General features: G+C 51.3%; 1 protein-coding gene across 1 annotated transcript in view; it reads right to left on the reverse strand.

Moving 5' to 3' along the window:
• Positions 1-26951, reverse strand: part of TMEM184B (transmembrane protein 184B) — a 47614-nt gene that overhangs the window by 16167 nt on the left and 4496 nt on the right. The window contains exons 2-3 of the mRNA XM_082849829.1: positions 6521-6770; positions 4836-5001 (exon numbers count right to left, since the gene is read on the reverse strand). Coding sequence (XP_082705955.1) covers positions 4836-5001; positions 6521-6712 — 358 coding nt within the window. The 5' untranslated portion in view covers positions 6713-6770. The remainder of the gene's footprint in view (positions 1-4835; positions 5002-6520; positions 6771-26951) is intronic.

Here is a 26951-nt window from a genome sequence, read left to right on the forward strand (position 1 = left end):
AGTGGTTAAGAATCCACCTGCCAATGCAGAGGACATGGGTTCGATCCCTGGTCTGGGAAGACCCCCACATGCCGTGGAGCAACTAAGCCCGTGCACCACAACTACTGAGTCTGCACTCTAGAGCCCGCGAGCCGCAACTACTGAGCACGTGTGCCACAACTACTGAAGCCCGTGTGCCTAGAGCCCGTGCTCCGCAACAAGAGAAGCCACCGCAATGAGAAGCCCACACATAGCAATGAAGAGCAGCCCCCTGCTCGCCACAACTAGAGAAAGCCTGCGCAGAGCAACAAGGACCCAATGCAGCCAAAAAAAAAAAAAAAAGAGAGAGAGAGAGAAAAAAACTTCAACAGAAAAGCTCAAAGGTAAAGATTAAAAAACAAAACAAACAAACAAAAAAAAACACCTCCTGAAAAGCAGAACAAAAAAGAGATGGAAAATCCCAGGAAATTGTAAAGGAAATTTGAGGCTCAATCCAGAAGTGCAACATTCTGCTTAACAGGAATCCCAGAAAAAGGGCTAATAAAGTGGAGGGGAAGACATGATCAAAACACATTCAGGAAAACTCCCCAGAACCACAGGACGGGGGTTGCTTCCACACTGAACTGAAAGGGCCCATCAGGGGCCCGGCACAATGAACATCCCACCTCTTGTGAGGTTTCAGGACAATGGGGATAAAGGCAAGATCCTAAAAGCCAGGGGGGGAAAAAAAAAAGGTCACATACAATCATTAAGGATCAGAATCCAGCAGACTTTCCAAAAACAACACTGGAAACTAAGAGAATGTGAAAAACATGTCTTCAAAATTCAGAGGGAAAATGGTTTCTAATTTAGAATCATATTCCCACTGAACACCCATCGAATAAACAATATAATAAAGATATTTGCAGATCATTTTCAGATTTCAAAAAACAAAACTCCAGGGGCTTCCCTGGTGGCGCAGTGGTTGAGAGTCCGCCTGCCGATGCAGGGGACACGGGTTCGTGCCCCGGTCCGGGAGGATCCCACATGCCGCGGAGCGGCTGGGCCCGTGAGCCATGGCTGCTGAGCCTGCGCGTCCGGAGCCTGTGCTCCGCAACGGGAGAAGCCACAACAGTGAGAGGCCCGCGTACCGCAAAAAGAAAAAAAGAAAGGTCACATACAATCATTAAGGATCAGAATCCAGCAGACTTTCCAGAAACAACACTGGAAACTAAGAGAATGTGAAAAACATGTCTTCAAAATTCAGAGGGAAAATGGTTTCTAATTTAGAATCATATTCCCACTGAACACCAATCGAATAAACGATATAATAAAGATATTTGCAGATCATTTTCAGATTTCAAAAAACAAAACTCCCATGCAACTTTTTTTCTCAGGGAGCTCCTAGATGTGCGCGAACTAGGAAGAGAGCAGACGTCAAACGTGGAAAAGATGGCATCCAAGGAGCAGGTGACTCAGGACGGGAGAGGCGACAGGATTCCCGGGATGACGGTGAAGGAAAGACCCAGGACAACAGCTGAGCAGAAGGAGGTCTCAAGGGCAAGCAGTGCAGACGGGAGCAAGAAGGGCACGGCTCCAGGAGCACCACCACCCGGAAACCCTAGAGCTACGAGGCGAGCTGATGTGTCTGGCGTCACTGACAGGAGGGCTTCTTTTTTCCACTTGACTGAAGCATTTGCGGAATAAAGTAATGATAGAGACACAGAAAACAGAGCAAACCAAAAAGCAAGACAAGTAGTAACCAGAGGAAAAATGAAGTCAAACGAGGAAACGTCGTCTTGGGACACTGTAAGGCTCAGCTTTGAACAAAAAATCATGATAGGGTCACATTAAAAAGATGAAGGAAAGAAAACGTGTGTGTGTGTGTGTGTGTGTGTGTGTGTGTAGTTGGAGGTAACATACCTAAATCAAGACCTTCCACAGCAGGAAGTCACTATATAACACTACATAAAATTGAAAAATCAAGAAACAACAGTATAATCATATTTTTAGGTTATTCTAGAAAAAGAAACCGGTTTAAAGAGTTTAAAGCAGGGTGACTTTGGGAGTGAGGAGGAGTTGGGGCAGTTCTGTGTTTCAAACATATGCATGTATTACCTTAATAAAAGTAAAATTTTAGTTGTTTTAATTTTGTTAAAAAGAAAAGCAAATGTCCCTGCGATGCCCGGCAGAGAGTCTGGCTCTGACCTGGCCTGCGGGATGGGACGGGCTGGCTCCAGGCGTTGGGACACTGAGGAGGAAGGGTGGGAGGAGGAATGAACGGGGAGGGGGGCTTCTCTTTGAAGTGTAAGGGACACACCCCATCACCAACTCTACAGGGGAAGCTCTTGCTGGCAGCTGCAGATAAGACCACAAAAGGGGAGGGTCCGAGACAGAGCAGAGGTGCTCGAGCTGGCCAGGCCAGGGCCAAGCCCACTGACTCAGACACTGCAAGCTGGTGAACTCGGGGGCAGCCTGAACTTCACAGCAGCTGCTGTGCTGTTTGTAAACTCCCTCGGAGAGGCCAAGCGGATAATAGCGTTGCTAGGAGATGTGCTTTGCAGGGCAGCAGGCTTCCCGGGAGGAACTTTACGTGGCTGGGAGGAAAGTTGGGACAGGCAGGGCCTGAACAAAAGGGCTTCTGGGGTTGGGGGAGCTACCAACCATCTGCTGCCTCTGAGGCCTGGAGTGAGGATGGTGTGGAGGCTCCGGCGGTGCCCCCCTTCTGCCATGCGCCCCAGACTTCAGGGCCCAGGAGAGAAAGGAGCCTATACTTGCCCCCCATCACATAGGAGACACCCCCCACCTCCGCCCCCAGCAGGGATCAGCTCTTTGCTTCTCAAGAAACCAGTCGGCACTGGCTGCTCCTGAGCACCGGGCAAGGCTGGCAGCTGAACGGAAAAGGGTTCTCAGCCCCACCTTCCCCAACCTCAGCCTTTACAGCTCCCCAGCTGCCCAAAGGTCTCCCTGGGGACTCCACTGCTTCCAGGAACACCAGGCGCTAGAGCCCCAGTTATGCCCTGAGCAGGTCCCCGCCTGGCCGCAGTGTTCTCACCTGACAGAGCCGGGCCAGCCTGGGGATTCAATGAGGCCCCACGTGGGCGAACGCAAGGCATGCAGCAGGTGTTCAATAAAGTCCCTTATTCATTCGAAAGATGCAGAAGGAGTGAGCACCCATCACGTGCCTGGCTCTGTCGCACAGGCTCTCCGCCCATTCCTGCTCTCATGGAGCTGACAGTCCACGAGGGAGACGGAGCAAACCGGGCTCGCAGGCTGTCTGAGCTTAACTGCAAACCGCGGTGAGGCCGAGAGGACTCGGACAGGGGGCTGGGAGTGGGAGCGACGGGGAGGCCTTTCCGAGGAGATGCTGGAGGCAAGATGAAGGAGGAGGCTCTGCAGCCACTGGGGAAACTGATGTGCCGGGTGGGCGGGAAAAGGGGTCAATGTGATCGCAGGGCTGGTGGGGCGCAGTCTGTGCCTGTCAGGTGCCTGCATTCCCTCGCCAAGTCCAAAGGCATTTCCTGTGCCCTGCGAGTCCTCAGGTTCAAAGTGGGACAAGAAGAGAGACTCTAGCTTCTTTGGGGATGAGCATGCTGCACCCCAATATCCACTGAGCCCAGGGCTGGGGCAAAGCCCTCTGGGGTCTGGGAAGCAAATAACCAGTCGTGGTCAGAGCTGCCGGGCCTCGGCATAAGGAATACCAGGTCTGGTCACTCTACCCAAAACCAACAGTGCAGGTACGGGGAGAAAACAGGAAAACGCAGGACCATGAGAGGAGGGTGGGCATCAGAGCAGGGGTCTTGAATTCAAGGGCCCTCCTTCCCATCCCTGCTGGCCTCTTTGGGTACAGGCCAAAGCATCGCTGGCCTGTGACTTGTCTTGGGGCCTCTGGCCACCCCCTCCCCTTCACCCACCCACCACCTGGAGATTTTCTAAACTGCAGTTTCCAATCACATCGTATTTTTGTGTATCACCAGTAAAAAGAAAATCTAAGTTTCCCTCTATGTCCCACAAGGCTTTGTATGTCCCCGTCCCTGCTCCCATGGCCATGCCCTCCAGCTGCTGGTCTCTCCTCTGGCTGTGGCCGGCCCCCTGCACAGCTCCCAGCACCTCCCAGCCCAGCACGCTGGGACTCCTCTCTGCCCAGAACGAACGCTCATCCACGGTACGACATGGCGGACGCTGACTCATTCTCTAAGACGCTGCTCCCTGCCCACCCCAGGCCAGGGCCACTGGGAGAGAGCGTCCCTGTCTCCTTGTGCTGACAGTTGAGGTGGCACAGATGTCCGGAGAGCAGGCAGGTTGAGGGCGGGCTTGCTCAGGGCCCAGCACAGGGCCTGGCCGGTGCTCGCAACTCGGTATAGGAGCGGGTGGTGCTTTCACACCACACACGAGAACTGCCCCCTGAAAGGCAGCGAGTCACCTGTCCCAGTAGCACAGGCTCCTCCAGGGACAAAGCCCTCAGAATTAAGACACATGGGGAGGGAGGTCCAGTCCTGCTACCACCTTACCACGGACCCCTGGATAAGCCCCTTACCCGTCTGTACCTGGGGCTTCTACCTACAAATGGACCACTTATTTGCTGCCCACTCCCCCATCAGAGATGCCGGCACTGAGAAATGAGACACAGGTGGAGGGTCCCTGCTCCCAGGTATCTGTGGAGGTGTTTGGGGGCCACATCAAAAGCGCCTCAGCAGATGAGACGCTGGCTACATGTGTGCTGGTACCTGGATGGAAACCATGAAGGGGTTCAAGAAGTGACGGCTGGCCCCTCAGGGAGGAAGCTGGGACACCCAGACTAGGTGGGTGCACAGCCCCTGGCCCAGCTCTGCACCCCCCTCCCCTGGCCCTCCCGGCGCCGCTCGCGCTGTCCTCACCCTCATAGCAGTCGCGCACGGTGCCGAAGTACACATAGTACTGGTCGTTGGTGAAGAAGAGGAGGCTGAGCCAGGAGTCGAAGGCGTAGATGGGCACGATGAAGAGGATGCGGACGATGTAGCGCTGCTCGTTGGGGCAGCTATAGCAGCGCAGGTGCATGTAGATCTGGGGGCAGAGGGGCCGGGTCAGTCAGGGCCCACGGCCCGCCTTGGCCCGCCTGCTCCACAGAAGGAGGAGACCAGCCCGTGTCTAGCTCCGTCCTCACGAGCGCTGGGACCAAGATACTCAACCCTGAGGCTTGGCGTCCTCCTCTGTAAAGTGTGATGACACAAAACTTCCGTCGTGAGGCTGTGGGAGCATCAACCACAGGGCGCGTGAAGCTTGCAGGCTGCGCGTGGTGGCGCCAGGGCCACCACACAGACACCGGCCACGAGGCCACGCCCAAGACCGTGCACATCAGCCAGGGATGTGCCGGCATCCACAGCTGTGACAAGCTCCCTGGGGACCCGTGTGCACGGCCAGGTTTGGGAACTGGGTGCCTGGTGCAGAGGAGGCTATTAACACGCGTGTGCGTGTCCCTCCGCCGCCTGGCCTTTCTAAACACCTGGCCCCTGGGGCATGGAGCTAACACACAGGCGTCCAGGTGGTCGCCCACCCCACCCCGTCCCTTAACTAACTTATGGTGTAGAGGGTGGGAGGGACGGGACCCTCACTTTCACAGAAGGTGGGAGCACTTCCTGGCTGAATGGCTGCAGTGATGGCCTGTCTCATTTTCCCATCTGTTGAACAGGTGCAGTGCTGCCTGCCTTGCTGGGAAGTTGGGAGAATGCAATGTGGTTTTTAGAAAGCAGGAGAAAAAAAAAAGCTGCATACAAGTGCCAAGAACTGCTCTAACCACGATGCACAGTCCCAGCAGCCAGAGTCTCTCGTCTCCGCTCCCATGACTTCATGCTTGGCCCAGCCGAGCCCTGGGCTTGGGAGGAAGAGAACAAAGTATTCCCCATCTGCTGTGAGCCAACCACCTTGGAAGCAGTCGAGTTCTAGAAGGGACGGGGAACACTGGGACCCGAACAGGCTCAGCCTCCCCTCTTCGCTTGGCAACCTTCAAACCTTCTTCCTGGGGCAGCCAAGGCACATCCCAGCCCATGGCAGCCTCCCCGGGGACAGCGAGCACAGGGGGACGTGAGACTTGACTTCTATCCCAGCTCCACCACCAACCTGTACGTGACTAGGCTAGTTCCCCTCCCTCCTCCCTCTCTGGGTGTCAATTTTCTCATCTGCAAAGGGGTCACTGCCATCCTGTGCCCCTGAACAGTTCCCAGGCTCCCCTGCAGTTTAGGCTAGACACATGACCAGTTCTGGCCCTTGGAAGTGGGCCATTTCTGGTTGAGAAAGTTAAACACCCAGAGTGCTTTCTGCACACGCCCCTCCCCACAGCTGTCAGATGGATGATGTCTTAAAAGCTGCAAGATGCTGGAGCCACAGAACGGAAACTGACCTGCACTGGGCTGACTGAGCAGGAACCTGACTCCCCCGGGTGAAGCCCCTGAGATTTCGGGCTTATTTTTTACTGCAGTGTAGCCTGGCCTGGCCTAACTCATACTCTGTTGGACAACAAACCTTTTAGGACCTCCCTAGAGGGCTGGGGCTCACTGGCTCAGGGGCTCCTGCCCGGCCTGGGTACCTGGTGGCAGGTGATGAGCAGGGCCGTCCAAACGAAGAAGCCAGAGATGGCCTGAGCGGCGGTTGTCATCAGGAACACAGGCTGCTCCATAGCTGTGGGGCTGCCTTCGGGCATCACGGAGACACTGGGCGAGGCTGCTGCTGTTGTGGGCGACGCTGGATCTGGGGCCAGTGCGGCCCCCCTCACAGTCATGGTGCCCGGCAGCAGGGGGCTTCCTGAGAGAAACCCTCGGGGTAAGCGATGAGCTAGCCTAGAGAGAGGGAACCGCAACGTTAGCCTCCTTCCAAGCGTCAGTGGCGGTGTTGGAAAGAACCTTCCAGGTCTCTACTTCCACTTTCAAAATGTGACCAGACCCTGACCACGTCTCACTCCAGCCCCCAGCACGTCTCCCCTGGATTAATGGAACAGGCTCCTGACCGATCTCTCTGCTTCTGCCCTTGCCCACACCATCCCCACACGGCAGCCCTGTGAACCTTCTAAGATGTTAGCCAGATTGGGTCCCTCCTCTGCTCAAAACCCTCCAACAGCTCCCATCTCCGTTGGAGTATAAGCTGCTGTCCTTACAGAGCACACGGGCCCTCCGTGCTCTCTGATCTCATCACAATTCCCATCTCGATCCTTCCCTCCAGCCACACTGGCCTCCTGCTGTTTCTTGGACACGCCAAGCCTGCTCCTGCCACAGGGCCTTTGCACTGGCTGTCTCTGCCCAGCCACACAACTCACTCCCACACTTCCTTTAGGCCTCTGCCCTGACCACCTGCTCAAATGTGGCAAACCCTCCCTCACCCCAGGCGCTCCTGACCACTTGGCTTTGCTTCATTTCTCTCCAGAGCACTCATTACCGTCTGACTCCATCTGACAAACTGTACCTTACTCACATGTTCATTAACTACCTCCTGCAGCAGACACAAGCTCCCTGAGGGCAGGGGCCCCGCTCTGCTCACGGCTGGATCTCTGGCACTTGGAACAGGGTGGGCACACAGCAGGTGCTCAGTAATTACCTGCTGGCTCCGCCCATCTTTACACCTCCGGGTCTAGCAAGATCACGTTAGCACTGAGGCATCCCCTCTACGGGTATGTGTCTCTTCTTTGCCATTTCTCCCCAGTTTCCCTAATGGCTAACATCCACTCCTCACCAACCAGCTGTGCCGTTCTGGAGACTTTGCGGCCCTTCCCCACCAACAAACTGCTCACCTTTTAATTTAGCTCATGTATCACTCTTCCTAAAAGCCTGTCCCGTTCACCTTCCCCAGTCAGGTACTTCCACGCATTTCACCCGCCTCTGTTGTTCTACGTAACACGCAGTTCTGTCATTTGCTCGCGTTTATCCTCCTAAGTCTACCTACTCTTCGAGGCAAGACCACTTTTCCATCTTTAAATCCCCAGCACCGAGCTGAGCACCAAGGCCATTTGTAACATTTATTTTATTATCTATTGATTTTCACAACTTATTCCAAAAGGAATTTGAGGTACTTCAGAGAGAAGCAAAGAACAGAGTTGAGGAAGCTGGCCTAAAGGAAGATTCTGGGTGGGAGAGATGGGAGTGGGCGGGACAAAGGATGGCACTCCAGGGTCCCAGGCAGTTACCCCAGGTGGGCTGTCATGTCAGCCCCGCACTTCCTGGTGGCAACAAATTAATGGTTTCACGCTGGATGGTAACCCAGATGTTATGGGAAGAGCTGTTGTGAGGGATCTCCTGGCAAGTTTACAAACAGGGACCAATGCTGGCCGGGGGCTAGAACCGCTCTCAAAGAGCAAAGCCATTCTGTCAGAACCACCCGGAACTGCTCTTGGGAGGGCTGGCCACTCCTGCATCCGCGAGCTTCCGAGACCCAAGGCCCTGACAGAAGTGCCTTTCAGTGCTGCCACCTGTTGACAGGTTAGGCACGCCGTCCTGGGGCCACGGAGCCTCCTGGCAACAGAGGCCCTGGAAGACTAACCTGCAATGGACCAGGGGACCAACCAACCACTGATGCAAACAGATGCAAAGGTGAGAGTCGAAAGAGCCCTGACCGGGGCTCATGTCTCAGCTCCACCCCAACCAGCCGTGTGTCTGCACGGGCTCACTGGGCCCAGAGGGTCCCCACTGCCTGACCCAGAAAATGGCCAAACCCCCAAACCCAACCATCTCAGCCTGAACCCTGAGGTCAGCCCAGATGGCCTCTCCCAGTGCCTTCCCAGTCTGAGCTGATATTCTCAGCCAAAACATTCTGACACCAACGGGAGGTTTCCCTGGGCCTTCCTGGGGTGCACCATGACCCCACAATGAAGAAGAGGTTCTTTGCCCACCATCTCCCCACGCTTCTGCCCCCATCTGAGCCATGTCTGCTCTCAGCTGTAAGTTATTACCCCAGGAGAGCCCTCTATATTGCTATTTTCCTATAAAAATAAATGATCTATAACACACCAACCAAGAGAAGAATCTAGATTAAAAACTCAAAACTGGAGACGTCATCTATATAAAGAAACTCAAAACTGGAGAAGGTGCCTATATAAAGACTGGTGGTGCTTTGAAAAAGAGACACAGGGACAAGTCTAAGAATAGCTCCTGTAAGTATGGTTGCAAAACTGAAAAGCAGTGCCAGAAATATTTCCAGAAAAAGAAGATTTGGGTTGTAAATCATCATCTTTGTCTGTCATCCCAAATTAAATGAACAAACACAAGGAAATGGGAGGGGGGGCTTCAGGAAGTACAAATACTCCCCAACCTTCTCCTTCTGAGCAAGGGCCGGGTGTGTCAAAGGCTGTTGTGTCCTCTACTAACGGCAGTGTTGAGAAGGCCCTGTACAGACTCCCCAGAGGGGAGACGGTTGAGCTCTGACCCCACCCTAACCCGCACCACAGGTAACCCTCCAGGGCATCTATGTAGCTTGTGGGAGCTGATGAAGGCTCCGCCCCGTTTCTTGCTGGGACTCTGCTTCCTCACACTCAAGTGCCCTCCTTATGTAGGTCATCCGGTTCCCAAGAAGTCCACTCAAGAGAGGGCAGGTGACTTGCCCCCAAATTAGACGCTGGACTTAAACCCAGGTCCTATAACACGTTTTAGGTGCCTACTGTCTACCAACCCGGGCCGTGGATGAGCTGCCCTCGGGCTCCAGAGCCCTCTTCCAGGACAGGGGTCACGGCCGTCTCACCAGGGCCCTGACTTCTTCTTGCAGGAAGGCGAGGGAGGTACTTCCCAGGAGGGGAAGCCACAACCTGGGCGAGCACTCCGGCGGCCCGACCCACGCTGGCCATGTTTCGTACTGGGGGCCCTGTGATATACAAACCGTTTACTTCACTCTCGGGCGGCCCTCGCTGTTTGCAAACCATTTTCCCCAGCATGATCTCATGCTTTCTCTCACAGCAATTCTGAAGTAAGCAACACTATCTACATCTTAGAGATGAGAAAAATGATGTGAAACTGGGTTTTACAGCTTCCTGGGGTAGCACCAAATGACTTGAGGGTTTTCATAATAACCCCCCAAAATACTTCAGACAATGCTCTGACTTACAGATGCAGGGTCCCCGGCACCCAGAGAGGCAGGTGAAGGCAGCTCCTGGAAGGCTGTCTCCCAGAGCTCGCCCTGTTCCCAGGACCCCAGGCAGCTCACGGCACTAGACCCCGCAAAGTTCACAGAGTGTGGGTGCTGGTGGCAGAGGATGTACACTGGGGTCCCATCCTTTCACACTCGGGACGGGCACCTACCTGGAAAGGACCTCTGCCTGCCTGGGTCCCACAGGTGAGCAGGACACTGGCCCGGTGGAGCCCCGGACCTGGGAGAAGTGGGAGTTTGCTCCCCAGGGAAAAGCCTCCCCCACCCCCCCGGCTGCCTTTCTTCAATGCGGCACACACATGCCAGAGGGGGGGATACACGGATGCAGCTCAGAACCCCAGATGCTCTGGCAGGTCCCCTGTATTTTCTTAATCGACTGAACGTTAAACTTCTGCCAGGGTCAGGCAGAGAGCCTGAGGGGAGACACTGGAGTCATCTTTCCAACAAACACATCCGGAGGCCTCTGGGTGCTGTGCTGGGCATGGGAGACCCGGCCTCGGCCTCAAGGACTCACGGCTCCTCTACACGCCTGCTCGATGCAACAGGGGTACCCAGAGGCCTTACTTACCCCACCGCACTGCACAAGGGTGAGTGCCGAGCACCCAGGGGACCCCGAGGAAGCACCAACTGCCTTGGCCAAGGCTGGGGAGAGGGGTGGGGTAGGCTTTGAAGCGGCAGGGACTTTGGGGCAGAGTCTCTATGGAGCATAACCGAGCTCCAGCTGTGAAGTCACCAAGCCGAGCTCCTGCCGGACTCCACCGCCTGCTGGCCTGACTTCACCTCTCAGAGCTTCAGCTGCTTCATCTATAACATTTGAGGGTAACGACGTCATTGTCGGGGGAGTGTTCCGCTGTACACAAGCCCATTAGTAAATGGAGACAGAACGCGACCAAAAAAATGACCATTTTGCAACTCCTGACACAAATAATGGGCATAGATACAGATCATCAGTGGATGATGAAACCGCTAAGTGAGAGGCTGATGGGGAACCTGATAAGGGATGGAGCAGGCAGCACCCTCCAAACCCACAGTCAAGGTCAACATCACTACAGAGGGGCAGCCAGAGGTGTGGAGCCCCCTAGTGAGGTGCACAGGCAGCACACAGCACCACCTAGGAAGGACCCTCACCCCAGAAGTGAACTGGAATCAAAACAAGTCACGAGAACTAACCACCAGTATCCAGGAAATACAGAGGGTACCAAAACAGATGATACCCCCAGGAAGTAGCAGCCAAAGCCAGACCACGGGACGGTCTATAGGACAAATGACCTGGCTTCTCCCAGGAGTTAGGGGCTTATAAACAAAGGTGGCTGCGGGGCTGTTACAGAACAAAGCCAAGGAGACATTACAACTAAATGCAACGTCTACTAGACCTTGCTGGGTCCTGGTGCGAACAAACCAATGATTAAAAGAAGACCTCTTTGAAATACACGGCACACAGGAATTCTTGCCGATTTTGTTAGGTGCATGGTCGGTATGTAAAAATAAAAGTCCTTATCAATGGAGGAAGAATAATCTTTTTAATAAATAGTGCTGGAACAACTGGATATCCAGAAGCAAAAAAGAAAAAGAACCTTAACCTAAACCCTATACCATATACAAAAATTAATTCAAAACGCATCATGGATTTAAATGTAAAGTGTAAGACTACAAAACTTTTAGAAGACCCAGGAGAAAATCTTTGAAACCTAGGGCTAGGCGAAGTGTTCTTAGACTTGACACCAAAAGCATGACCCTGTAAAAGGAAAAACTGACTGGACTTCACTAAAAGTAACAACTTTCATGCTGTGGCTCTGTGAAGAGGATGAAAAGACAAGCCACATAGTGGAAGAAAGTATCTTCCAGCCACATACCCAACACACCAGCACCTAGAATACAGAGTATAGGAAGAATGCTCAAAGCTCAACAGTAAAAAAAGAAAACAAACCAAAAAAAACCCAAACAATCCAATCAGAAAATGGGCAAAAGACATGAATAGACATTTCACTCAAGAAGGATCGTGGCCAACACATAAATAGCTGTTCAACGTTAGCAATTAGGGAAATGCAAACTAAAACCACAATGAGATATCACTACCCACATATAAATACGAAACAGTGACATCAAATGCTGGTGAGGATGCAGAGAAACTGGCTCTCACATACGTTCCTGGTGGGAGTATAAAATGGCTGAGTGGCTCTGGAAGAGAGTTTAGCAGTTTCCTGTAAAACTAACATGCACCTACCATACAACCCAGTAATCACTTTTAGACATTTATCCTAGAGATATGATTGTACATTCACCCAAAAACGTATACACAAATGTTCACAGCAGCTGTGTTTGTAATCCTCAAAACATGGAAACAGTCCAAACGTCCTTCAACGGGCGAAAGGTTAAACTCTGCTCTATCCAGACCATGGAATACTACCCAGCAACAAAAAGGAACAAACTATTGACACAGGCAACAGTCCAAACAGATCTCAGGGCACTATGTTTAGTGAAAATAGCCAGTCTCAAAAGATCACATACTGCCCGATTCCGTTTATATAACATTCTCAAGATGAGAGATCTATAAAGATGGAAAACAGATTAGTGGTTGGCGGAGGCAGCAAGGAAAGTGGGCGCACAGATACCCAGAGGGTAACACAGGGAGTTCCCTCCAGGCGGTGAGATACTTTGTATCTTGATAGTGGTGGCGGCTACAGGGGTCTACAGGAGACAAAACTGCATAGAACTACACACACATAAGAACAGTGAAAACTGAATAAGGTCTCTCGTCTAGTTAACAGTACTGTACTAATGTCCATGTCCTGGTTTTGATACTGTCCTACAGTAATTTGAGATGTCACCATTGGGGGGAAAAAGGTACATGGGACTCTACATACTATTTTTGCCACTTCCTGTGAGCCTATAATTATTTCAAAATTTAAAAGTTTGTAAAGGGTTCTTATTAAGAAGAGATGTACAGTGAACTACTTAAGGGCAAAAAAGAACATGACATCTGGGCTTTTGCTCTTTGAAAAGGGGGAGAGGGACAGATGCAACAAGATTGCCAGATGTTGCTAACTGTTGCAGCTGAGTGACTGACGGGTAGAAATGCATTCTATCAATACTATGCACTCTACTTGTGTTAGAAATTTTCCACAATAAAAAGCTTTAGACTGTAGAACAGTAGAATTTTCCACCAAATTTGTAAAGAGATGGGCAGTCACTCAGGAAATTGTATCAGAGATTTACTGATTATCTTGTAGAAATGCAATCAGAAAGATTTCTCAAACCTAACAACGGAGCTCAACACATCTTTTTTTTTTTTTTTTTTTTTGCAGTACGCAGGCCTCTCACTGCCGTGGCCTCTCCCGTTGCGGAGCACAGGCTCCGGACGCGCAGGCTCAGCGGCCATGGCTCACGGGCCCAGCCGCTCCACCGCATGTGGGATCTTCCCGGACCGGGGCACGGACCCGTGTCCCCTGCATCAGCAGGCGGACTCTCAACCACTGCGCCACCAGGGAAGCCCAACACATCTTTCTTTTACCAAAAAAAAAAAGTTCCAATTCCCCATTTTTTCCTATGACCACTGGTTACCAGAGAGATGCTTCCCAGGGATGTTTCAAAAACATCCTAAGGCATATTTAATATGTCCCTTCACAGGAAAGGCATGTTATCACAATGAATGAGAAAGGAACTGCTCTTCGAAAGAAACCTCAGTTAGGGCAGAGCTTTCTGGAAAAGTATATGTGAAAATGCTTCTCCTGTTGTAGGATTTTATCACCAAAAACAGTATGTCTGTAACTTACAAAAACGCTCATATCTGAGCTCCTAAAAGCCTACGTAACAGAATTTTCTAATCTGTTTAAAAATTTCCAAAGCATTTGAGTGGGTTTTGGACTCATGTGTTAAGAACTTTAAAATACCTTCCATTTAGTTCACAAGAACATCTGATTGGCATCAGGGAGGATGGAAATGTACTAGCCAAATTTCAACAAATCCTCTGCGTACACAGTGGATGGGATGGAAAAATGAGTAACCCGATTTAGAAAAAAAGCCAATGATGCATTTCCTCTGTGTGCAGCTACATGTCCTGGGCAGGGATCTTTTTCAGGGACGGCGGCCATTAAAACCAAGTATCTAAACAAACGGCTCTTTCCCAGAGCATCGGAGGACAGTTTCCAAAAATAAGTACATGAAGTCAAAAGGTTTTTGTACCACCAACAAAACTTTTTTTTTTTTAATTTTTAAAAATTATTACATCTTTGACTCATCCTTTGATTTCCGTTTTTGGTGTAGGTTTTATGATATACAAAGTATAACTAACGTAATACAAGTACAGAATAACTTCATCACTCTCCATATATTGGGGGTGCATGCCCCCAAAGTTCTTCTACTCATAGGGATGTGTGGGTAGAGAAGGTCTAAAGAGTGGTGCTGTAAGCAGTGGAAAAAGCCAGTCGATGACATGGCTCTTAACTTTCTCTGCAATGTCTCTGCCTCTGCCCTCCCGCCGCCCGCAGTCCCAGGCTGAATCAGACCAAAAGCCCAGTCAAGGCCCAGTCCTGCCTCTCTCTCCCAGTGGCCCACCTACTGGCAAGGTGGCTCCACACCCAGGCCCTCACTCACCCGCCTCCCTTGCAATCCTAGGCTCTGAGTCGGGGAAACTGAGCTGGAATCTCAGCGCCACCACCCAGCCGGGACTGGATGTCTCCGAAGTTGTTTCCTGGGTGCATCGTGCTATAACCAGGACCCTTGGGCCAAATGAGCTTAGGAATTCAGAGCTTTTCAGACTTTAGGAAGGATTACGGTGCTGTATATGGTGCTTAGGCAGTAACGCCCCCAGAGGGGTCTGGGCGGCACCCCAAAATCAAACACACAGTACTTCCACAGAGAAAGGTGAGATATTTTTAAAGACCCTAATTAGCCTCGCATCAATTCAGGTCAGATTTTTGCCACGAAATTAGCTTGCTGCAGGCTTAGGAAGAACCTCTGGGATTTCGAGCGCTCTGGATTCCAGAAAGGTGGAGAAGGGACTCGGGCGTGGACCATCCTCCAGAGCTCCGGGGAGGCTGATGCTCAAGGAAGCAGGAATCCAGTGTGGTTTATTTTTTCACTTATTTTCAAACATGACCCCACCCCGCCTCCTGACCTGAAATCCTTTGAGAACATGTGAGGCTCTGAAGGTGGGATACAGTCCTGACTCCTCTGCAGAGCCCAGGGTCCTGCCAGCTGGGTCCCAGCCTCCCTCCCTAAGTGCTGGCAATACCGGGTCCCTCCACATGTAGCTCTGGCCCCTGTGCCAACGCACCCTCCCCTCTGCCCTGGTCCTCGTGGCGGGTGACAACTTTCACTCACAGGTCATCCTCAACGTCACGGCCTCACCGAGGGCCGGCCCACTCACTCCCGCCCAGCCGCACCGTGCTCGCTCCGTGAGGTTTGTTCTGACAGTGTTCCCGTCTCCCCACACCTGAGTCAACGCTCTGTAGGCCTGGCACAGTGCCAGACACACAGCAGGGACCTGGAAGAGAAGAATCAATCAGATGACTGATGAATGTCCGGCATTAAGCCACGTGCTGCACACTGCCAGCTCTCCGTCCCTTGGTCCCCTCCCCACCATCCAGAGCTCAGCTAAGGACCTGGACCTTTGGCTGGAGGGAGGGATGGGCTGGCGGAGGGCAAAGGATGGAGGCTGAGTCACACCATCTCACACACATCTTCCATCGTGGAGAGCCACACCAACGAGGGCAAAGAACTTGTCCTACGTGCCTCCGTCAGGACACAGCCCAGTCCACCTGGTGCGAGCAACAGGAAGGTGAGGACCTGCCAAGGTAGACACATTTGTACCAGCTGGCACAATCTAGCAATGTTCTGCCAGCATGAGGAAGCTCCCAGTCAAACAGGGCTAGGAGTCTCCTGGCAGGAGCACTGATCAAGGAACCTCTGAAGGGTGATCAGTCATCCCTGTCTTCTCCCCAACCAGCCCGCAAGCTTGTGGAGGCCAGAGGTCATGTCTTATGTGTAGCTCTGATCCCCGGCACCTACCTCAGAGCCTGGATATGGTTAGCACTCAACAGGCTTTGGCTGGATAAGGGGGCAACCGAATGAATGTTTGGGCTTTGCAGTTCCTTCCAACTCTAAAACTCCTTGACACCCTCCACCATCCTTGTACCAAGTCCCGGGAATGGCATGTTATCCTGCTCCCCCCTCACACCCCCAGATCTTTATTCCCACCTGCCTTTGTAGCTATCCCCTTCTACGGCCTATTACAGTTTGCACGTGGCATGTCTTCCCTGGTATTGACCATAATTGTGATTAGATTTGTTCCCTTAACATCCTGTAAGTGGGGCTCCATGAGGGCAGGGACCAAGTACTGTGATGAAAAAGTACTTGCTGAATGACTGCTTTGGGGATATGTTGACAGACACTCGGCCAGGGGTGTACCCAGAGCAGGCCTGTGGCACTCTACAGTTGACAAAGCGCTCCTGACAGCCGAGTGGAGTAGGTTTTATTGCAGTCAGAACATCCTGGCAGGGGTATCAAGGTCCCCGGAGAGGGCCTTGGGGAGCACCAAGCCGCAAGGTTGGACAGAGTGCACCTTGTGGGTGCAGAAAGCCAGGCTTCAGGGGATCAAGGGAACAGGGTCGGGCAGACCCAGCTCCCAAGAAAAGGGAGGAGTTCCAGTTTATGAATGTCCTCTCCACCTCCTATTAGCTGCCAGAAGGGCACTTGAGAGCCCAGGATGGGAGTACAGGGAAGTAAGGGGTCTCGAGTAAAATTCAACCAGGCCCTGGCGAGGCCTGATGAACCAAGCCAAGCCTCAGCGAACAACTCGGAGTGATGCAAACGCGCACGGCCCCTAACACAAGCCCCGCCCCGTCCTTCTCTGGGAGGGACGTCTCTGGCTGACTCCCTTCCTGAAGACACCCACCTTTTCCAGAAAAGCTACAGAGCTCTGTGTAGTCACTAGACTCAGACACCTGCCTTGGACTTTAGGTATTTCGGAGAATCTCACCACGTCACCCAGATTTTATTCGACCATTTCGCTTCATGCTTGGGAGACACCTTGCTGTTTCGTGTCTCCCACGGATTTCCTGCCTGGAAGGCTGAATAATGGCCTCCCGAAGATGTGCACATCCTAAACCCCTGAACCTGTGACTATTTCACCTTAAATGGCCAAAGGGACCTTGCAGGTGTGATTAAGGATCTTGAGATAAAGAGATTATCCCAGATTATCTGAGTAGGCCAGATATTATCACAAGGGTTCTTACAGGAGTGGGAAAGAGAGGCTCTGAAGCTGGAGGAAGGGCCCTGAGAGCCAAAGAATGCATGTGGCCTCTAGAAGCTGGAAAAGGCAAGGAAACAGATTCTCCCCTTGAGCCTCCGGAAGGAACACGGCCCTGCCAGCACCTTGGTTTTAGCCCCGTGAAATACATTTTAGACTTCTGGCCTCAAAACCAGAAGATAATAAGTTTGCATTTTAAGTCACTAAGTTTCCGGCAGTTTGTTACCAGCAGCAGTAGGAAACTAATACACCCAGTTTACAGATGAGGAAACAGAGGCCTGGAGAGCTAAAGTCATTTGCCCACAGAATCCTGGTAAACGGCTCCTCACGCTGCCGTTGCCGTCCTGTCAGGGGCCCAGATATCCAAGGGCCGTTGAAGAGCCGTGGGCTCTGGAGTCAGACACCTGGACTTGACTTCCAGCTCCGTCACTTACTCGCTCTGCGTCTGCAGGCAAGTTATACAACCTCTCCCTGCTGCAGCTTCCTCAGCGGTACAATGGGCTGCAGCCACACTTAGCTCCGAGGGAGCCGTAGGGAAGAAACAAGTCACTATAAGGAAAGCACTGCGAACAGGGCCCGGCACCGAAACAAGTCACTATGAGGAAAGCACTGCGAACAGGGCCCGGCACCGAAACAAGTCACTATGAGGAAAGCACTGCGAACAGGGCCCAGCACCGTATGACGTTACCTGTGATGATTCACTCCCGTTTCAATCATTGCATCCTTCAGCCAGGCTGGGAGAGCACACTCCCAACGGTCTCTGAGACCCGGGCCAGTCCTGTCTCTGGTAGTTGGCTCTTTTTTTTAAATCTTCTGAGGTCATAGTTTCATTCATCAGTTTCAGATCCAAAGCCTTTTGAGCTGCACCCATGAAGTGCTCGCTCGGGCAGTTGCTACACACCCACGGGCCAAACTGGGCTGGCAACACGCTCGCACGCACATCTCCAGAATACGGAATACGAACGAACGCAGCCTGGGAGGGGTTTCGGTTCTTTTATTTAAGATACACGGAGGAATCTCCACCTTCGCAGAGCTCACTAGCAGCACTTGACCTGAGCACGGTTAATCTGAACTGGCCACTGCTCTCACTTCAGTTGCCTGGGGATGACGGGCCCTCCGGTCTCTGGGGGCTGTTTGTTCTGTGGACTTCTGGGTGGCTGTCTTTTGGGGGAGGCTGACCCACATCAGAGCAGGTCAGCAACCCACAGCCTGGCCCTTCTCCAGAGGAGATTAGAGGGAAAGCGTAGCCAAGGGCTGGGCGCTGCTGCCTGGTTAGCCTTTGGAAAAAGGATCACATGCCCTCACGAGGGGGCAGGGTCCCATCTCTCAGTTCCACGCCCCTTCGATCAACACGGACGAGCTGAAGCCACGCTAGTGGTTCCACATCTGTCCCTGTTCTCCTGGGGTCAAGTTCCCACGAATCTCTCAACAGGAAAGAAAAACCATCCAATCATGTATCTGTCCTTCACTTGGTGTTGGGGGCAGGGGGGAGGTGCAGAAATAAAAGAGAACAACAAAGTAATCCAAAATCCCTCAGCAAACACTTACTTAATTCAGCCTTGTAATTAAGTCTTTTTTTTTTTTTCAACACATACCAGGCCAAATTTTGATCTTTACGGTTTTCTCTCAAACTGAGAACGGATGGGCCAGTGCTCCGCCTCTCTAGCTAGACTCTGCGTCCCTCTAATGAGACCACCTTTCCATCCAGCTAAAGCCCACCCAGCCCTAAGCAAACGGGTCCCCTCTGGATGCGGAACCCTCAACAGTCCCGCTAGCCCTTGGGTGCAGGCTGTCTAAACTGAGATCCCTGAACCTGCCCTGACCCCTGGGACCCCTTTGGTAAGAAGCCCAGCTCCAAGGGCAGAAATAGAGACACAGACGTAGAGAACAAACGTATGGACACCAAGGGGGGGAAGTGGCGGGGTGGTGGGGGTGGTGGGATGAATTGGGAGATTGGGATTGACATGTATACACTGATGCGTATAAAATGGATAACTAATAAGAACCTGCTGTATAAAAAAATGAATAAAATAAAACTCAAAAAAAGCAGCCCAGCTCCGGCCCAGTGAGAAATCCTAGCCTGAACTTCATCCATGCCAACGTGTACTAAGTTGAGCTAGTCAGCGTTCCACGCAGGTGCACACCCCACAGGAGTCCATGTGCGCCACACAGACAAGAACAAGAAGCTTCACTGCAGGCCTGTTTATAACAGAAAAAGCCTGGACACAACCCAAATGCCTATCCTCAGAATGAACAGGGATGGCTGAACCTTGAACAACAATGGGTCAGGGGCGCCGACCCTCAAACATCCACGTATAACTTAGAGTCCAGCCCTTTGTATCCGTGGTTCCACCCCCTCGGATTCAACCAACCGTGGATCATGTAGCACGGTATGTATTTATTGAAAAAAAGCCACGTATAAGTGGACCCACACAGTTCAAAGCCATGCTGGTCAAGGGTCAACTGTATATTTAAACAGCGTGAACTTCTGTGGCACAGTGGGCAAGGACTGCTCTACACAACCTGGGTGACTCACTACAGGTTTTCCCGTATGAGACTCTATTTGCAAAAAGGTCAAAAACAGTCAGTAGTGACGAGGTGTGAACAGTGGTTACCTCAGAGGTTCATGACCTGGATGGAGGAGGCCCCAGGGAGCCCCCAGGGAGAGGCTGGGAATGTTCCACAGCTTGATCTGGACAGTGGTTTACACGGGTATTTACAGAGGTAAAAATCCATCGCACTGTACGTCCAGTTGTATACTTTATTGGAGTAGGTTAATAAACATACACTTTCAAGCATCTTCTATGTGCTAAGTCCAAAGGGTATCTCCGGCAAGACTCTAACTGCTTAAGAGCTTACAGTCCAGTGGGGAAGAAAATACACTCAAATAACAATGTAAGATTGCCCGTGGCCAGTGGGGCAGTTGATAAGAGTGGGCCAAGGGATCAGTATTACTCATGAGTCGGGGAAGTGGTAGAATAAGCTGATCAAATGCAGGCGTTTTGGAGGCAGCCAGACCTGTGTCCAAATCTTATTTCTAACTGTGTGACCTGGACGAGATGTTTGCTCTGCTTCTTCACGCTACGGGGGAACCACAGTTGAACCACAGCACTTCATGGGTCCTTGTGAGGATGAGGGAAAGAATGTACACAAAGCCCTGGGGCATAAGACTTGTTATTCCTGTTGCAGGGGGGGCCTGCCCTGTGCCAGGCACCACCATTCACAGATGTGAAACGGGCCCCGCCCCCCATGGCTCCCGATCCCACCACAAAGAGAGCAGCCACCATTCACCCACTCGGCAAACATCTAACAAAACAGGGGCTGTGATGTGGACTTTGCCCTAAAGGAGCCCACAGCCCAGTGGGGAATCAAGACACCTAGGACACAATGTAAAAGGCTTAAGTGCCAATGGAGAGGAACAGATAAAGAAGCAGGGGAGGTCTGAGCTGGGCCTTGAGAGGCAGAGAGGATTTGGGCACGTGGAGATTGCTAGAGAGGGAAAGGCAAGCAGGCAGAGGGAACAGGATGAGCAAAGGCACGGAGGCGGGAAGGCGAGGAGGCACGTGGAGAAAAGAGCGACCAGTCAAGGGTGGCTCAACAACAGGGGACCCAGTAAACAGGGCCTGGGACAGGGTCTTTAGTTATGTGTCAGTGGGGAAGCCCCTGAAGGTTTCAGGGGAAATAAGCATATCAGAGCAGGGATTTAGATGACAAGCCAGACAACAGGGAGGTGGTTACATTTCTCCAGGGCTGGGGCCACGGGTCAGATTTCCCGAGATACACCTGGTCCCCTTCCTGAGACCCAAGCTTGCATTCTTGATTAGCTGACGGTCAGGGGCCTGGATGAGGATGGCTGGTCCTTGAGGGGGTAGCCTTGCCCTTCCTGCACTGGGCAAGAGGGTGAGGATACATTTCTTATGGTTCTTGTTTATTTAATTGCATTCAGTTTAACTTTTTGAAAAAGTCACATATTCACATGAATCGGCACTCAAAGCGTACGAAGGGTCTCCAGGGAACAGTCTCCCGGCACCAGCCACCACCCCAGAGACAGTGCAGTCACCAACTTCGTGTGAATCCCCAGAGACCCTGAGCACATACATAAGCAAATGCACTTTCTATTTCCCTTCACTTTCACGCAGATGGAAGCACACCAGACATACGTCCTGTACCCGCTACCTTCACAGCAATCTATCTTGGTGACTGTTCTGTACCCGTGCGTGGAGTCTCCATCTTATTTTTTATGGCTGCACAGTAGTCCATGGTTTGGATGGACCATAATTTGTCCCTGGCCCCTGCTGATGGACTTTCAGGTTGCTTCCAACCTTTTGCTATTAAAAATGAGGCAGCCATGACTAACCTTGCACACGTGGTAACTCATCTGTAGGATAAATTCCTAGAAGTGCAACTGCTGGGTGAAAGCCTTTAAGGATCTGTAATTTTGAAAATGTTGCTAGAGAGGCAGGATACATCTTAATTGCTCATCCAAAAAATAAGCCTAATTATTGGGGAAAATACTGACAACATGTAGTTCCAAGGATGCCCAGATGAAGACACAGTAGACACAGAGAGAGCACTAGGTCGGGAGATGGCTCTGGACCCAAATCAGCCCCAACTCGCCCAGCGTCCTGGTCCATGGACTCGCATTTCCTCACCTGTGAGTGAAGGGCCAGACCCGCTCAGTCCCTCGGCCGTCCCCAGAACGGACAGGCTCTGGTGCCCTGGTCCCAGGTCAGGGGGAAGTGTGGGAGATGACTGGAGTCACCACGACACCGGACCCTAATTGGTCTCCCTGGGCAAAGGCGCCATGGGAAGAGCAGGCAGGCCACGGAGCGTGCACCAGAAGCAGGTCTGGAGGGGACAGGTGGGAGTGCAGAGCCCGAGACGGCGGGGTGCTTCCAGTCTAGCTATCCTGAACGAGTGACAAGCACCTCTGGCCACTTCCCATGCGTGAGCTGTAGGGACACCACAGCCATGCGAGACACACTCAGGCTCCACGACATTTACTGCTGTGTCCATCACGGACCTGTTACGTAACAGCCATGGCCATCTAAACCTCACTCATCAAGCGGTGGCTGGCAGAGGATGGAGGAGGGCCTCTGGATACCTAGTGTCCTCCCTGTGAGTGAGGACAGCTGGGTAAATGCAGCGGGCAGGGCAGGGCTTCCTCCCACCCTCACGAATCTGGCTCAACTACTGAGAACTGCAAATGGAAAAAATGGTCTTCCGCCCCCAACCAAGCGGGAGACACCTCTTGGCAAAGCCAAGCCAGCATTTGAGAGGCAGAACCCTCGCCAGCCTTCCCGTTTCCCAGCCCATGCTCTGCTCCAACAGACTGGACAGCCAGGAACGCCTGTAAATCGAATCATACTTAAATGCACCGAGGTTATATCGCCATTAACATTTTTCTAACCACTGCCCAGGGCATCAAGCTTTCTTTGTAAAGCAAGTATGTACTGTTTTGCTAAATCTAGATTTTCACACGTCCTATTTGTTTAAAACCTACTGACAAACATGTAGAGATGTACTTCTCTTCCGGGAGGTGAGGCCTTGACGCCAACTGCTCTGGGAGAGCTCCCTCCCTCCACTCCTCTGCTCACCTGCCTGTACCTGTGCTCCAGGTGGTCCTGCTACCTGGAAAGCCCTCCCCTGCTTCTCCACCTGCCCACCTCCACTGTCCATCAGAGCCCCCAGCTCAACTGCCCTTCCCCCAGGGAGCCTGGGCCCCCCGCACACCAGCAGGCAGAGCAGACTGCTGTCTCCTGGGGCCCCCACAGCTTCGACCGGATCCTCTATGAACGGCTCTTTCCAAGTCTAAGCAGCAGTTCCACCTGCTGGCCTTCCCAGTGGGAATGCAGGCTCTCTGGGGGCCACGACTGTGCTGAAGGGGTCACTCAGAGGAGCAAGGGCACACAGGATTCGAAATCAAAAACCTGGGTGCTTCCTTCCACAGGATCTTAGGCAAATTCATCCCTCTGAGCCTCAGTCTCTCCGTCTACAAAGTAGGCACAATAATTCCAAGGGGCCAGGGCCACTGGGGGGATTAAATGAGATGATATATGTGAAAAGCAATTTGCAAACTGCAAAGCCCTACACCAATTCCAGTGAGGATTAGTAATATTAGTACTAATCTCAGCAAGATCTTTTTTGACCCACCTCCTAATGAGAACAAAAACAAAAATAAACAAATGGGACCTAATGAAACTTCAAAGCTTCTGCACAGCAAAGGAAACCACAAACAAGACGAAAAGACAACCCTCAGAATGGGAGAAAATATTTGCAAACGAAGCAACTGACAAAGGATTAATCTCCAAAATATACGAACGGCTCATGCAGCTCAATACCAAAAGAAACCAAACAACCCAATCAAAAAATGGGCAAAAGACGTAGACATTTCTCTAAAGAAGACATAGAGATGGCCAACAAACACATGAAAAATGCTCAACATCACTAATTATTAGAGAAGTGCAAATCAAAACTACAATGAGATATCATCTCACACTGGTCAGAATGGCCATCATCACAAAATCTACAAACAATAAATGCTAGAGAGAGTGTGGAGAAAAGGGAACCCTCATACACTGTTGGTGGGAATGTAAACTGATACAGCCTCTATGGAGAACACTACAGAGGTTTCTTAAAAACCTAAAAATAGAACTAACATGTGACCCAGCAATCCCACTACTGGGCATATATCCAGAGAAAACCATAATTCAAAATGACATATGCACCCCAATGTTCACTGCAGCACTATTTACAATAGCCAGGACATGGAAGCAACCTAAATGTCCATCAACAGAGGAATGGATAAAGAAGATGTGGTACATATACAGTGGAATCTTACTCAGCCATAAAAAGGAACGAAATTGGGTCATTTGTAGAGACGTGGATGGACGGAGAGACTGTCATACAGAGTGAAGTAAGTCAGAAAGAGAAAAACAAATATCATATATTAATGCATATACGTGGAATCTGAAAAAACTGGTACAGATAATCTTACTTACAAAGCAGAGGACTTCCCTGGTGGCACAGTGGTTAAGAATCCGTTTGCCAATGCAGGGAACACGGGTTCAACCCCTGGTTCGGGAAGATCCCACATGCCGCAGAGCAACTAAGCCTGTGGGCCACAACTACTGAGCCTGTGCTCTAGAGCCCATGCACCACAACTACTGAGCCCATGCGCCTAGAGCCCGGGCTCCACAACAAGAGAAGCCACCGCAATGAGAAGCCCGCGTACTGCAAGGAAGAGTAGCCCCCGCTCGCCGCAACTAGAGAAAGCCCATGTGCAGTAACAAAGACCCAACACAGCCAAAAATAAATAAATTCAAAAAAAAATAAATAAAAAGCAGAAATAGAGACACAGACGTAGAGAACAAATGTATGGATACCAAGGGGGAAGGGGTGGGGTGGAGTGGGATGAATTGGGAGATTAGGATTGACGTATATACACTATTGATACTATGTATAAAATAGATAACTAATGAGAACCTACTGTATAGCACAGGAAACTCTACTCAATGCTCTGTGGTGACCTAAATGGGAAGGAAATCCAAAAAAGAGGGGATATATGTATACATATGGCTGATTCACTTTGCTGTACAGTAGAAACTAAAACAACATTGTAAAGCGACTATACTCCAATAAAAATTTTTAAAAACTAGATTAAAAACAAGAAAAAAAAAGAGTAACATTAGTACTAAATAGTTTGTTAACATTAATTAATATTAATTTCCTCACACACATCCGTTCACCAACACCTATCGTTGTGCCTGCAGGCACCCGAAATGACTGCTGATGGAATCCCAGGTTCTCTGTTCATTCCAGACAGAACAAAAACCACGGCTGCTAGAGATGGAGACCAGGAGCCTCTGCCAGTGGCTACAGCAGCAGCAGCTGTGGGGTTAGTTATTTTTCCCCTGGAGCTTTCCTATAAGAGATAACCCAGAGGGCTTTGGGAAACAGCCCCACCCAGCAGAGTGGAGGTGTTCAGCCACCTGCCAACAGGATGGGGCCTCCCTGCGTGCAGGCTGCCCACAGGGGTTGTAGCAGGAGAAAAATAAAGGCACCAAACTCCACACACTTCTCCCAGGGTGGGGAGGCTGTCTTATCTGAAAATCACTTTCAGGGCGGCAGATGTAGTAATTTCCAGAGGTCTCATTCCACCCGCTTCGTTGAGGTGAGGGCTGGGGACAGCCATCCTGGGACCACCCATGGCCTGAAGCTACAGGGTCCTCAGATCATGGCTCCCGAACAAGGATACTGAAGTCTTCAGGGGGATCACAAAACAGACTGCAGGTTGGAAAATAAGACACACACACACACACACACACACACACGCACACACACGCACACACACACACCCCTTCTCTATCCATCTTCACTTGACGGTGAAGACCAGCTCTCCCTCCAAGACAGAAACCAGGCCCTCCTCTTGTGGGCGGGGTGGATTTCAAGGTTTTCTAACTTGGGACCTCATCTGAGTGAGCCCTGTGGCAGCCAGGAGGTGGGCAGAGGAGGATGAATAACCCCACTGGAGGGCAAGTGACTGGCCCAAGGTCATCACCAGGTTCTCTGACTCTGTGCAGTGCCCCACCTGCTCCTCACATCATCGTGCCATCCAGCAAGAAGGGTGGAGACCTCATCTTTCCTACAGACCTTGAAATAAAGCACCAAGGGGCTCTGTTTTAGAACTTCTCTGATTCTTTCATATCTACAGCTAACTTTCATGTCATGGGTAAACGCTTGCAGCTTGGTGTTACGTGAACAATGAGCTAATGCAGGAATGACGCCTAGAAGGAAAATATGCCCACTCTTCAACAGTGATTATTTCTTGGTTATTAGAAATTTGGGGTGATTTCTATTCTTATCCTCCAATCTTTTCTGGGTTCCAAATTTACTATAATCAACAAGTACTATTTTCAAAAGCAGAGAACCCCATTGTTTTTCACAGGCTGAAACACTGCAAACCTTCCATGAAATACTCATTTTGTTGTGTGTGACTTTTTAAAACATGGTAGAACTGGAAGTGATTAGTAGGTTAGGAACAAAAGTTTTCTGGGTGGGATCTTCCCTCTCTGGTTTCCGCCCCAGAGGAGAAGGAAAAGGAGGTGACTGTGGGGCTTCCTGCCTCTCAGCCCAGGCCTGAGACCTCCAGACCATTGGACGGAGCCTGTCCTTGAACACACCCAAGGCTGTTTAATGTACCTGTCAGCTCCTGGTATAACCCAGTTCTAATAAACAATCCTGTTCGGAACTATCACTTCTCAAGAATAATTCCAGCTTTATCCTATGTGGCAATGATACTAACCCATCCAACTGTTGGTTTGTTAGTCAAAGCGATTTCAGCACCTACTCTGTGCAAGGCATCGTGCCAGACACTGAGCCACCATTAATCCAAGACTGGAAAAACAACCAACCAGACCGAGGCCCCATGTCATCCTTCTAAGTTCTGCCCAAGCATAGGGTTTCAGATGCACTAAAACAGCAGCAAACAGGAATGTGAACAAACGCAGCCTAATTCCAGCACCGCCCCTCCCAGGACTTGGACAAAGCAGGGGCCTAGCACGAGTCCCTGATGAGAACACTGGCAGCTTAGCTGCACTGCATTAAGGTACCTGCACCACATGCCACCCGGCAGAGGTAGACAAAA

Source organism: Leucopleurus acutus (genome assembly GCF_964270905.1).
Source record: "Leucopleurus acutus genome assembly, chromosome: 11".
NCBI lineage: Eukaryota > Metazoa > Chordata > Mammalia > Artiodactyla > Delphinidae > Leucopleurus > Leucopleurus acutus.